This window comes from Stegostoma tigrinum, chromosome 1, assembly GCF_030684315.1.
Source record: "Stegostoma tigrinum isolate sSteTig4 chromosome 1, sSteTig4.hap1, whole genome shotgun sequence".
Taxonomy (NCBI): domain Eukaryota; kingdom Metazoa; phylum Chordata; class Chondrichthyes; order Orectolobiformes; family Stegostomatidae; genus Stegostoma; species Stegostoma tigrinum.
In genome coordinates, this window is record NC_081354.1 from 72224498 (window position 1) to 72238875 (window position 14378).

The window sequence follows — 14378 nt, forward strand, 5'->3', positions numbered from 1 at the left end:
TTCCCGTCTCAGTTGGCGTGTGGATAACTCGGCAGTATTGATCCGTCGAGTAAAGTTGCGTTTTTATTTTCATACTGCACTCTGTGACCACTTATACATCTACTTGAAATCTCTAGAGAGAAGCAAGGTCATTCGAGATCATTTTGGTTCTTGGTTAAGAACCATTAGTTTACGGCAGCCTCGGGTTTCGACATAAAATGACTCATTCGGTTGTCCCCCATGGGACCCATTGCTGTTTGTTATGAATTATTTGTACACTTCCCCCCCACTATTAAAATTAGCTTCGTCGTGCGTGAAGTCTGCGCAGATGGCGTCCTAAGCAGTTTGTGCGTGAGTGTGTTGTTAGCGACACTCTTGCCTAACCAATTCTCTTTCCTTTCCATATATTGGAGTCGACCATGCCCACTCTTCTGGCGACTGCAGGATGAGAGCCTGTCGTTCAGATCACAGGCATGCATCTCGCAATGAGATCATTTGTGTTATAAATATCACTGTGCCAGCAGTAGCCTTCGCATGGATATGTCTGGTGTACACACCACACGCCGTGGCTGGTGCAAGGAGCAAAGGATCAGCAAAATGCGGGCATCGACCTAGCAGGGAGATCTGTTGGAAGAATGCGCCTCCACTGCCTCGTCCTCCTCTTTCTGAATCACACTGTTCACTTCTCTCCAGGGCACAGCGAACAGGTAGCGTCTGCAGAACGACTTCGCCGTACAACAAATGAGAGCTCCACCGTGTTGCAGAGCCGTAGATCACTAAGGAACATGTACCAGTGGAATAGACCTGGGCCCCGCACCGGAAGACTTTATTGCAGAGTTGGAATTGGTTTTCATTTGCAGATCCAGCCAGATGGCAAAGTCAGTGGTTCGCATGAAGCCAACCTATTCAGTAAGTATTTTTTCGAAATAGGTTCACGACAATGATAGACCCTACTGCATAAACATAAATTTTACGAAATGGCCTCTGACAGCATTTTTATAAGGACATTTCTCCTGCACTTATGTTTGTCTACAGCATACCCAATGATATATCCAATCTCATTCAGCTTTACTTTATATTTCCCTGATTGCTTTGGTTACAATGCTTTGATTATAAAGGACAGAGGTATTTAAGTTGCTACAATAGGAAAACACCTTTGTCAAAAACACTATTATAATTAAAGCAATGGCGAATTGGATCATATGTGTCTGCACATTGGCATTTTCCATATATTGGCTTTGCGGTCGATGTGCGAGATATTGACATTGCTCGGAATTGTTTAAGATATTTGAAAGATAATGTAAACCGTATAACAGCTATTGAGCGAATCTATAATGTTCTACAGTGCGGTGTCAGGAAATCATCCTCATTAGCCTAATTTGACATAACAGAAAACGGCAGTTCTTTGCAAAGTTATTTTTTTGTTGCAAAGATCGATTTTGTGATGAGTGTTTCCGGGGTCAGGTTGCCTGGCGTGTGTTTCATTGTGCGGTCATGTTAAACTGCTAAGTATGTGGCCAACAGGTGCAGACTGGAGGGAATTGAGTGCTTGAAGTTATTGGGTTAGTGAACGGCGTGGTTATTACCCTGTAATATGTCATATCAATACGTGGTTTAACAGTTATTCGTTGTCGGAAATAATTTTTAAAAACCCATCAAATTACGCTTTTTCTAAAGTTTGTAAACGATACGAATCAGAAATCTTAAACAACACATTACCGATATGGAAGTTCTATATGGGCAATGCCAGTAGTCATATATGTGTATGAATAAATAAGCTTCGTTTGAAGACAATATCTATCAGATTCCCCAGTGTGTAATTCCAGCCTATCAATAATTTGGGAACGTGATCTGTGACAAAATAATATAGCGCAAATGAATCGACAAGGTATTTTATAAACATATTTTACAACGTCAAATATTTACAGGCCTACTAACTTCGTGAGACCTCCCATTCTGAAAGGGAATTGTTTGAGAAAGCTCTCTGAAGCTTGCAGTCGAAGTGTGTGCGTGCATAATTTAAAAATCTGACAGCAAGAGTCTTATGGTGAAATTTCACTTGCAGGTATTTTGGAAATATTCGCCGTGTCTCAGGGGATAGTGGGAATTCGAGGATTTTTTAGCAACCGATTTCTAGCAATGAACAAAAAGGGGAAACTCCACGCAACTGTGAGTATTATCTGAGGTGCTATTTAGACAAAAAATGTACAGCGCAGAAAAAAAATTGAATGCAAATTTATATCGAAGTCTAATGCGTCCAGCCATTCATTCAAATGAATGAGTCAAAATGAGTTTCACGTTTCAGAAGATGGGTTCCATTCACCAGGCGTGGTCAACATAGCATCTATTTGGTTCAATGTAGCCGTCATAAATCATCTATAAAGCGTTCAGATATAAGAACTACAGTCGGTATTTTTTCTGAAGCGGACTATCAAATCACTTTCTACCATGATCTTTCTCTGCAGCAAGCAAACATTTGTTAAATACCATAACCGAGATTTGTCCGAATACTCCTTGACCTTAAAGTACACCCAAAGCCCCCAAAGCACATATTTTTGCAGATGCCTTTTGTGCACAGGAAAACGAGTCTTTTCGCGTTTTCTTTTCCTTTTTGGCACTGATATCAAAGCTATACGATCTTTAACAGCAGAAAACCAATACGTGAAATGTACACGATTGGTCAAATAAACTTACCATCTCACTGATTTCAAAACGCGAGCGGTCCCGAAAATTGTTCAAACGTTGTTCTCTTTGCAAGAGCTACGAATATTTAAGTATACACACACCAACGTTTCATTTTATATGTATGTGTAAAATATATGAAAAAAATCATAAGCATTCGGAATCAGTGGATTGCTTTAAAGTTGACGCTATATTAATATTGTAATAATAGCCTGCAATATTAGGTTCAGATATTTTACCGGCTATTAAATGTCATTATCAGTGTGAAAACCAGCGGGTGTTGCGGGCTGACAAGTCTTTACATTTAAATAATAGTCGAATTTTGCTTTAACAACGCCGTGGATCTCTTCGGAGAAGTACCAACTAAATATAAATGCAATGTGTTTAAAATTTCTTGGTGGTGAAGGGGTGTGTGGTGATTGGATAAAATTAACATGACTAACAAAATGGAATGACTGAATATCATGCAGAAGTCTAAACATACAAATTGACATTCGGCATAACCCGCCTTCTACTAAAATTAATGCAATTATTACTAAATGGCATGTGGGTGCGTGCCAGTCATGGTTGGGCGAAGCTCTTGTGATTGCTTAATAAGTTTGAGAAGGACCGAGAGAATCCTGTCGCCTGTCAGTAAGTGTGGCGCGTTGATAGGACTCAATCTGTCTACTTGCCTCTGAAATGAAAAGAAAGTCAATCGTACGAATAATTCTGCAATCCTGCCAAATCAATTCATATATTAGGTTGTAACACTGCTCCAGTCTTTTTCTCTTATCTTGACTAGTCGCCTGACATCAGTCCTTTTTTTCCCAAAATACAGATGGCAACGTAATTAAATCAGTGACTGAGATTGAAGGATATTGTGTTCCAGCACAACGGACGAGCAATTATCAACCGCTGCACAGAAGAGATTTTCCTTTAATTCTTCTGGAGGATTTGGCGTATTTTGTAATATTGCAATTTTAAATTTCAGGTTAATTGCTAATTTGAGTGCACTGAATTTGGAAATTGGACAACCATACACCAATGATTTCGTATAGAATTTAAAGGAACACCTGTGTCATTTTGACACATGATGGTGGAAATAAATTATTTGCCAAATTGAATCTAAATTCCGAAAACGCAGTTGGCATGTTTCTAAAGGCAAAGCCACAAATAGGAATTAACAGAAAATAGTTTTCATGAATTTATTTAGCCTGCCGTGTTTTTATAAACAAGAGAGCTTTAATAGACGGCTCAGATAGGTGCATGCGGAGTATATGTAGATACAGTTTCTGAAAGTTGTCAACATGTTCTACGATGACCAAAGAAACCCCGTCACTGCTACAGAGAAAGCTTTCTAGGATCATTTTCAGATTAACACCGCGATGTCCAGTTTTACAGCGTCTAATCAAAACTATATCAAATACGATTTTTAAAGAATTACCTCGATTGAAAACGCCTACGTTGCCAGGACCGTTTCACTGGTGGTTTATGGGGAACTGTAGGCGCGATTTACCTACTACGTATCAAGTTCTTTTTCTCCATAGTTTGCGGTTTCAACTTCTTCTAACTCGATAAACTGTTTGCTGATACTCCTTACGTCAAAGCAATTAAGTGTACTCGGGTAAACACTGTCACACTTGCGAAATTTATCTGCAACTGAGCTTGCGTAACAGGACTACACTGCGCTTTCCCTAACCAAAAGCGCATTGCAAAATACGGATGTACAATGCACGAGAGTGTGCAACTAAATCTCTATGGATTTCAACGCCCTGCCTTTGAAAAAGAAATAACCGAAATAAAAGAAAGACAGTCATCGACACATGGTCACGTAGAGTCATACAGCACCGAAACAGATCCTTTGGTCCAACTTCCCAATCTCACCTAGTCCCATTTGCCAACATTTGACCTAAATCACTCTAAACGCTTCCTATTTCTATACCATCAGGTGCCTGTTAAATGTTGTGATTGTACCTGCCTCCACCACTTCCTCTGGCAGTTCATTCCAGATACACACCACCTTTTGCACGAAAAGGTTACCCTCAGGTCATGTTTAAATCTTTCCCCTCTAACACCAAACCTAAACCTTCTAGTTTTGGACTCCCTGACCTTGGGAAAAAAGACCTTGGCTATTCACCCGATACATTCTTGTCATTATTTTATAAACCCCTACAAGGTCACTCCTCAGTCTCCGATAGTACAGGGAAAAGGCCGCAGCCTATTCAGCCTCTCCCATAGTTCAAGACCCCCAGTTCTGGCAACTTCTTTGTAAATCTTTTATGGACCCTTTCAAGTTTAACAATATCCTTCCGATAGAAGGGTGACTAGAATTGTATGCAGTGTTCCAAAAGTGGCTTTACTCAAAGTCCTGTATTGCTAAACATGGCATCCTAACTACTATACTCAGTGCCCTGACCAATGAAGGCAAGTATGCCAAAAGCCTTCTTCACCTCCCTGTCTACCTGTGACTCCATTTTCAAGGAACTAAGCCCCTGTACCCCTGGGTCTCTTTATTTAGCTACACTCCCCAGGGTCCTCCTATTTACTATGTAAGTCATATCCTGGTTTGCTTTGCCAAAATGCAACATCTCAGATTTTATCTAAATTAACTTCCATCTACCACTCCTCAGCCCATTGGCCCAACTGGTCAAAGTTCCTTTGTACTCTGATATAATTTTCTTCACTGTCCACTACACTACCTGTTTTGTTGCCATCTGCAAGCTTATTAAACATACCTCCTAAATTCACATCCAAATCATTTATAGAAATGATATAAAGCAGTAGACCCACCACTGATCTTTGTAGCACACCACTGGTCACAGTACTCAAGTCCGATAAACAACCCTCCATCACCACCCTCTGTCTCGCACCTTCAAGCCAGTTTTGTATGCAATTGGTTAGTTCCCCTGAATGCCATGTGATCTAGCTTTACTGATCAGTCTACCATGTTGAACCTCATTGAATGCTTTGATAAAGTCCTTATAGCCAGTGTCTACTGCTCTGCCTTCATCAATCTTCTTTGCCCCTTCTTCAAAATAATTCAATCAAGTTAGTGAAACATGATTTCCCATACACAAAGCCATGTTGACTATCCACAACCTGTCCTTGCCTTTCCAAGTGTATGTGAATCCTGGCCCGCAGAATCCTCTCCAAAAACCTACCCACCACTGACATAAGGGTGATCTATAGTTCCCTGGCTTTTCCTTACAGCCTATCTTAAATAATGGCACCATAATTGTCAGCCTCCGATCCTCTGCCATCTCAACCATGGCTATTGATAACACAGGTATCTCAGCAAGGGTCCAAACAATGTCTTCACTAGCTTGCCACAAATTTCTGGGAAACATCTAATCAAGCCATCGGGATTTATCACTTTTATATATTTTAAGACGTTCAGCACCTCCTCTTCCTTAATATGAACTTGATTATTCATTGTTAGGACCAGTATATCATAAGCAGGGAGCTCTTGTGACACAGTGGCACTGTCCTTTTTTTAGAGCCAGGATGCCTGGGTTCAAGTCCCATCTACTGCAGAAGTCTGCAAAAAATCTTTGAACAAGTTAATTAAAAAAATCTACAATCACCAGGCAGTTTTCCACAAGATTTTCTTTGTAATCACTTATGATTAACCTCTTCTGAAAGAGTGTGTTCTTGTGTTACTGTGGTAATGTGGCCCAAGTCCTAACTGCTCCAGAGGTTCGTTACAGCATGTCTATACTTTAATGAAATGCGTGTGTATTATGCATATATTGGGTGAATTTGAAGGTCATGGCATTTCCTGTTAGCATGTTCATATTATTTTACTACTTTCCTACCAAGAAGCACATCTTTCAAAAATAATAGCTTAACAGATTGTCAAAGTAAAAATCTAAAATCGTAGGTTAGCATCCATCCTTGAAATTATACATGCAGTTTGTCAATTTTCTTTCAGAGATTAACTCCCCAAAATGTACTTTTAAGGGACTTTATTTGGGTTCTCCCTTGAATCTCCTCAGAACTTCCTGCACTTTGCCATATATCTATGCCACCGGTTACTGACGCCTCCATTAAGGGGAAATACTTCTTTCCATTTACCATATGTATGCCTCTCATAATTTTGTGTACCTCAATCAGGTCACCTCTCAACGTTCTTCACTCTAGCAAAACAAAACATCCTATCTAGTCTGTCTTCATAATTGAAATACTCCAGCCCAGGCAGCATCTCAATGAATCTCCCCTACACCTTCTCCACTGCTAGCACATCCTCCCACAAGAATGATGACCTGAAGTGCATGCAGTACTCCAACTGTTGCTGAACTAATGTCTTATGCAGCTCCATCATAACCTGTTTGCTCTTCTTTTCAATATGTCGACTAATAAAGGTAAATTTTTTTTAACCACTTTATCCACCTCTCCTGTTGTCTTCAAGGATCTGCTAACATGCCCACTAAGGTCTCTCTGATCCACTGAGGTCCGATCATTCATCATGCGTTCCCTTACCTTGTTAGTCCTCCAAACGTGCATCAGTTTACGCTTTTCGGAAGTAAACTTCATTTGCCTGGATTCTGCCCATCCGATCAATCCATCGACAGTGTTCTGTAATCTAAAGCTGGAGTCTAAACGCGTGTTCAAATCAACGTGCAGTGAGTGAATCATTTGTTTCCTTTTGTTGTGCGAGTGCTTGGGTTCCTATTGCACCCTCGCTACATGCTCACTTAGTCCGGTATATCTACATACAGATGTGGCCAGCACAGTGGTAATGTCCCTACCTCTGGGCCAAGAGACGGGGGCTCAGGCTCCTCTGCTCCAGCGATGTGCAAGGGTATCTCTGAACAGGTTGATTGGAAAAATATAAAGCACATTTCATCCATAGTACGTCACTACACCTTAAGCCCGAGAGGTGAGTCAAACCACGGAGCATCTTTGAATTCTAAGAACATGAAACAAACCAATGACCACGAGAAAACCCAAACATTGCAGATGCTGGAAATCTGAAGTAAAACACAGAACATGCCAGAAATACTCCACGGAATCGGCAGCGTCCGTGGAGAGAGAAAATAAGTTACACTTTGAGTTTGTTTCAGATTTACATGTTTTACTTCAAAGATCAAAGATCCATTGGGAAACTCCAACACCCCCATCACCTAGAATGCGCGTAAGAAATATTCTTTGTGGCAAACACGTGAAAGAGAAAGGAATAAAATGAAACGTTGACAGGATCGGAGAAAGAGGGACACGAGGAGACTCGTGTGACGCCTAAACACCCATACAGGAGCATTTAAGCCAATGGCTTGTTTCTGTCCTTGCTAAGTGATTCTTTGTAAACCTCGTCACAATACGCTAAATAAAAGGAAATTCTTTCTTGTTTTATTTTTGCTTTCTCTTACAGACCGAGTTTACAAATGAATGCATTTTCAAGGAGCGATATCAAGAGAACAGCTACAACACTTACGCCTCGGCCACTTACAAAAGTGAAAACAATAGCCGAGAGTGGTACGTGGCTTTAAATAAACGCGGGAAGGTGAAAATGGGGAACAGCCCTCGAGTGAAACCTCAGCACATTTCTACACATTTCCTTCCACGGTTCAAACAGTCTGAGAAAGAGAAAACGTTCAAAATTACTCGGAAAATCCCAGATAAAAAAACAGCACCCAAACCTCCAAAACCATCTCCTGCAACAACTATCCGCAGGAAGAGTACAAGGGTTATCAGATACAGGCCAAAATTTCGTTTTGGATAGCGAATGGATTGAACTTTTACTTGGTTCGGGGACAGCGACTTTGTTGGAAAGCAGCTGTGCTGCACTGGCGATGCACAGGAAGTCAAGAGTGACTCCTTCACCCAAAGGATGCCACCACGCAGCGCACAGCACCGGCAGGGTGGACCAGGAGAGGTCTGGCAGTATTGCAAAGATGCTGTATCAGTATTAGGAATGCGAAACTGTACGGATATGACACAAAAAACAGACTGTTTGTTAGCAGGACATATATTGACTTGGTTTCAAAGAACTCTTTTATAAAAAGCACAGCTTTAAAAAAATAACATTCATTTTCATTGGAAAATTTATATTAGGTTCTGAGGGAGAGGTGCGATTATTGAGCATAAAATCAAGTTTGGTAACGGAAGCAAATAACATTTTGCTCCAGTAGAAATGTTGGATATGCCTTCAGAAATGTTGAATCCTTTTTTATTTTCATAGCCCCTTTCCAGAGATTTAAAAAAAATTCTGAGAACAAACAGGGAAATATGCTCATTTGTTTTGTCTCGGGAATATAGGGAGCCATCACCGCTATGCGATAATGTACGTTTATTTCTGCTTCGAAAGCACATGTAACGATATTTTTTTTGGAGTGGTCATACTCCGGTGGTGCACGACCTTTGAACCCGCCTTTCTACTGAGTAACAGCTGGACGGGTGGATTACAGGCCGTCGATCAAACTCTCACTTCGGAGTTCGGATGTTTAAAATATCTCTGCCATCATCTTAGCATTCCACTTCTTAAAAACCCGCAGGGAAAGGACTGCTTTGCAGGGAAGAAAACACACACACATGCTTTTGGGAGCCAACTTCTGTCTATAGGTGTATCAAGTGGCAGACATCAACGTCATGGCCCATTATCGCACACTGTCATCAGAAACGCTCTATTAAGAAAACTCTCTCCTGGGACTCATGTCGGGAAGGTAACGATTCCTGTGATAGCCAGTGCGTTAAAACAAATAACTTATTGTGTACAAGGACAAGTTGTTCAGATAGTTTACATGTTTGAGTTGCGCCAGGGTATCCATTTGCAAATAATAAGCATCGAGAGAACATTAATCTATTATGCATACATTCTTAATTTAAAAACTTTTGAAGCAATATTCTGCAATGATAATTATTCATATGCAACACACGTATTCCTATCGTTTGTTTACATTCATGACGTTTGATTGTCTATTGGTGCGATCGTCTATTTACAAAGGTTGTCTCGTTTCCCTTTGGTATATCACCGCAGCTTGTATATTTTCTCATGGCCTTTGCGATCTGCTGGGATTTGCAGTACAAAACATGAGTAAGAATGCCGCGGAAAATGATTAATGAAGGCTTATTAATTAATTTCAATCTTTTTTTTCATTAAATGATGTGAATTTTATTGAGCACGATCCTAAGAGTCTCTTTTTCCGATTTGCGTGCAGCCTGCATTGGATTCTTAATGGAAAAAAAGAGTTAACGTTTCGGATCCAGTGACCCTTCCACAGTCACCCGAACGGAGGATCACCGGACTCGAAACGTTAACTCTTCCTTTCCTTCACAGATGCTGCCAGACCTGCTGAGTTTCCCAGCAACTTTGTTTTTGTTTCTAATTTACAGCATCCGTAGTTCTTTCAGTTTTTTTTATTTTGGATTCTCAGTGGTTCAGTAATAAGTTGCACATCTATCAAAATGTCTGAAAACAATGGGGAAAAAAAACACCAAACGGAGCACTCTCCATGTGAGCTGTTACATTGTCAGACTTGCGTGATTCACAGTCGCGGCTTCACTTGATCGCAAAATATTTTTTTCATTTTGCTACAATACTTGGGAAGTCTGGCCGTTCCGCTATTCAAATGCAAGTTATTGTGTCAGTGATTCGTTAATAAGTTTATACATCTTCATGAGCGATACAATTAATGATATTTAAGAAAATCTTCCCATGAAGCAAATGATGTTCGCTGATGAGTGGTTTAAACCCGTTTTGAACTATTATTATGTGCTATTCATTTTCAAGAAAAACATTCATCCAGTCTAATGGGAAATAAGACTTGCCCGGCGATGTGACATGAAATTAATAATTCCTAATTACCCGTTCAGAGACTACCTCTGGAGCAGGTGGGACTTGAACACAGCCTTCTTGGCTGAAAGGCAGCGATACTGCACGGTACAACCAACGTTCCTATGTGACCTGCAGATTCTGGAGATAGGATTCCATTACTTGGTACTAATTTAGGAATTTCATTATGTTACTGAGAACTTAGTGACAGTAGGATAAAATACAATGTTTTTAACATCGTGTAGAATATTAAATATAATTAGGTGTTATTTATTGCAACTTAGTCTTAATGCAGTCAACAGCCAATGAATCTGACTTAGGAAGCTTGACATGAAGTGAGTTTGAGCAAAATAGTTCTGCACTATTGCGAGGGAATCATCCTGGGAGGGAGTTTCAGGACAAAATGGAAAGGTTAGACAATCATCCCCATCAATCAGGCTTGAAACCTGTACTGCTATTTAGTGATCATCATTGCCTTTAAATTCATAATTTGTAGATAATGTATTCTTCTCTGTGCATTTTATAAGAAAAATGAACAATTTATGACCCAGAACTAGCCTGTATTTGCTGGAGAAAATACTCCACCTTTATCGAGAGATGTTGCTGTATGTCGTGGGTTCTGTGTGCTGCAGTTCATCGAGACTCTTAAAATAAAAACTGTTGCGAATCCTGCCATATATTGCTAATATGATGCAAATCATCGGCACAGTGCAGCTCATAAACACTCCTTTCACAGAGAGGGCTACAACCCCATCATCCAATGCACATGCCATTACAGCATGGAATTGATTCATTTATATGTTCTGATGATTTTCTTCAGTCACATTCAACAGAAATTTCAAGAATAAAAACAATTTCAGTTTGGTTACCATTAAACTGTAAATTCTGAGGCTATAGAATACATTTTTAAAAAAAAACTGACAGCCTTATTAAAGATTATAACAGATAGAAATACATGCAAATTGCTGTCACTGCAGTTTATTTTAGTTTTTCTTTATGCAATTCTTAATGAGTTCAGAAACTGTATAAAACTGGTTATTGGAGATGTACGGGCACTTCGTTAAGACATTTTCCCGGAATTGCTGAATTGTCACATAATTGATCATTACACTTTGACTTTTAATATTTATTGTTTTGAACTTTAGACAGTGGAGCTACTCTTGAGTTACTTGCCCACCGCCAACAGCAGAGCTTTTGATGCCAGCACATTACACCTGTAGCTGCAAGCAAGGTGCTGACTATGAACATTTGACTAGGCTCGCTAAGACTGTGTTGATTTTGGAGGAAGAAAAAGAAGCTGGCTAACATGACAAGCACGTGACATCAGCCACAACCTGTCCAGGAAATGTGTCTTATGATGCAAAAATAACTATTAGGCATCATAGGAGACAAGGGCTGTCTATTTTTCAGTAGGTTCAATCCCTAAGCTGTAATGTGTACTGGAGCTTGATTTATAGTTGACATTGGGAAGAGAGTTAACCCAGACTGTTGCAGTTACAGTTAGTTCCACTCAACCTTTTTGCAAAGATTATGATTTAAACTAGAGATGAGTTTAATATATCAGTGGTCTGTATCAGAGAGATAACAGGGTGTAGAGCTGGATGAACACAGCAGGCCAAGCAGCATCAGAGGAGCAGGAAGGCTGATGTTTCAGGCCTAGACCCTTTGTCAGAAATGGGGGAGGGGAAGAGGGTTCTGAAATAAATAGGGAGAGAGGGGGAGGCAGACAGAAATGGATATAGAAGATAGGTGGAGAGGAGACAGATAGGTCAAAGAGGCGGGGATGGAGCCAGTAAAGGTGAGTGTAGGTGGAGAGGTAGGGAGGGGATAAGTCAGTCCAGGGAGGACAGACAGGTCAAGGGGGCGGGATGAAGATAGCAGATAGGAGATAGGGGTGGGGCTTGAGGTGGGAGGAGGGGAGAGGTGGGAGGAAGGACAGGTTAGGGAGGCGGGGATGAGCTGGGCTGGTTCTGGGATACAGTTCGGGGAAGGGAGATTTTGAAGCTTGTGAAGTCCACATTGATACCATTGGGCTGCAGGGTTCCCAAGCAGAATATAAGTTGCTGTTTCTGCAACCTTTGGGTGGCATTGTTGTCGCACAGCAGGAAGCCCAGGATGGACATGTTGTCTGAAGACTGGGAGGGGGAGCTGAAATGGTTCGTGGCTGGGAGGTGCAGTTGTTTAGTGTGAACTGAGCGTAGATGTTCTGCAAAGCGGTCCCCAAGCCTCTGCTTGGATTCCCCAATGTAGAGGAGGCCACAACGGGAACAGCGGATACAGTATACCACATTAGCAAATGTGGAGGTGACCACCTGCTTGATGTGGAAAGTCTTCTTGGGGCCTGGGATAGGCAGTTGTAGGAAAAAGTGCCGGGTGTGGTGGGGCTGGAGGGGACTATGGAGCAGACAAGGGAGTCATGGAGAAAGTGGTCCCTCCAGAAAGCAGATAAGAGTGGGGAGGGAAACATGTCTTTGGTGGTGGGGTTGGATTGCAGATGGTGGAAGCGTTGGAGGATGGTGCGTTGGATCTGGAGGTTGGTGGGGTGGTACATGAGGATGAGGAGGATTCTGTTTTGGTTGTTATTGCTGGGAGGGTGTGTCAGGGATGAGTTGCAGGAAATGCAGGAGACACAGTCGATGGCATTCTTGACCACTGGGGGGGTGGGGGGTGGTGTGGTGGTTGTGGTCCTTGAAAAATGAGGACATCTGAGATGTACAGGAGTGGAATGCCTCATCCTGGGGTTAGATGCGAAGGAGGTGAAGGAATTGGGAATAGGGGATGGCATTTTTGCAGGAAGGTGGGTGGGAGGAGGGTGTGTATTCTAGGTAGCTGTGGGAGTCGGTGGGCTTGAAATGGACATTAGTTTCTAGGTGTTTGCCAGAGATGGAGACAGAGAGGTCCAGGAAGGAGAGAGAGGTTTTAAAGATGGTTCAGGTGAACTTAAGGTTGGGGTGGAAGGTGTTGGTGAAGTGGATGAACTGTTTGAGTTCCTCATGGCAGCTTAATGCAGTTCTATTTTTCAGGAGTCACTGAGCCAATAAAGCACACAAGGAGGACATTCACCCCATCCAATCATGTCGTTTCGTTGTATAATTTTGATCAATCGGCTAACAAATTTTCTCTTTTGAAATCATTCATCATCCCTACATCCATTGCTCTCATAGATGAGAGGGAGAAACTTAAAGGTAGATGTGAAGACCTAGTTTGTTTTTGCACAGAGTGGAGGAAGTCTGGAATACACTTCCAGGGGTGGTGATGGAGACACATATGATAGGGGCATTTAAGAGACTTGTAGATAAGTTCATGAATATGCATGAAATGGAGGCATAGGGACGAAGGGCAAGCAGAAGGGATTATTTTCATTTGGCATCATGTTCAGTACAACATCATGGGACAAAGGGCCCATTCCTGTGCTGTACAGTTCTGTGTTCTATGTTCTCGATGGTGAGCTCCAAGCTTTCACTGCACATTGAGTAAATTCTGCCCCATATTCTTCCTGCATTTCTGGTCCAAAAAATTGTATCTGCAAGCCTTATTTGGCAGTGGAACAAAAAGCAGAACCACAGGGTCTTCCTGTCATGGATTTCATTGAGCTGGAAGCACGAAGCTACCAGATTCCTCACTGAAAACACCTGCTCCCAATTGAATGCCCTACTCCACCAAACCTACCACAGGTGAAGGCACAAGATTCCACCTTAAGTGCAGGTTTAACACCATTCTATACTGTTGGGACAAGGCCTCCCTACTTTTATACTCCATCTCCTTTTATAACACCATTTGTCTTCCTAGTGATTTGCTGTATCTGCTTCCTAACTGTTTGTGGTTCTTGTATGGGAGCACTAAGATCTCACTACACCCTAACATTGTGCAGCCTCTGTCTACTTATTCCTCCTGTCAGATTGCACAACCACTCATTTTCCCCCATTATGCTCCATCCGTCAAATGTTTACACATTCAATTAACATAT

The 14378-nt window shown here is 41.4% G+C and overlaps 1 protein-coding gene across 1 annotated transcript; it reads left to right on the forward strand.

The window, feature by feature from the left end:
- Positions 1–437: 437 nt before the first annotated feature.
- On the forward strand, positions 438–9049 carry fgf5 (fibroblast growth factor 5). Its single transcript, XM_048539005.2, has 3 exons — positions 438–888; positions 2045–2148; positions 8012–9049. Exons 1-3 carry the CDS (start codon positions 615–617, stop codon positions 8360–8362), a joined length of 729 nt encoding a protein of 242 aa, XP_048394962.1. The 5' UTR covers positions 438–614; the 3' UTR covers positions 8363–9049.
- Positions 9050–14378: the final 5329 nt, after the last annotated feature.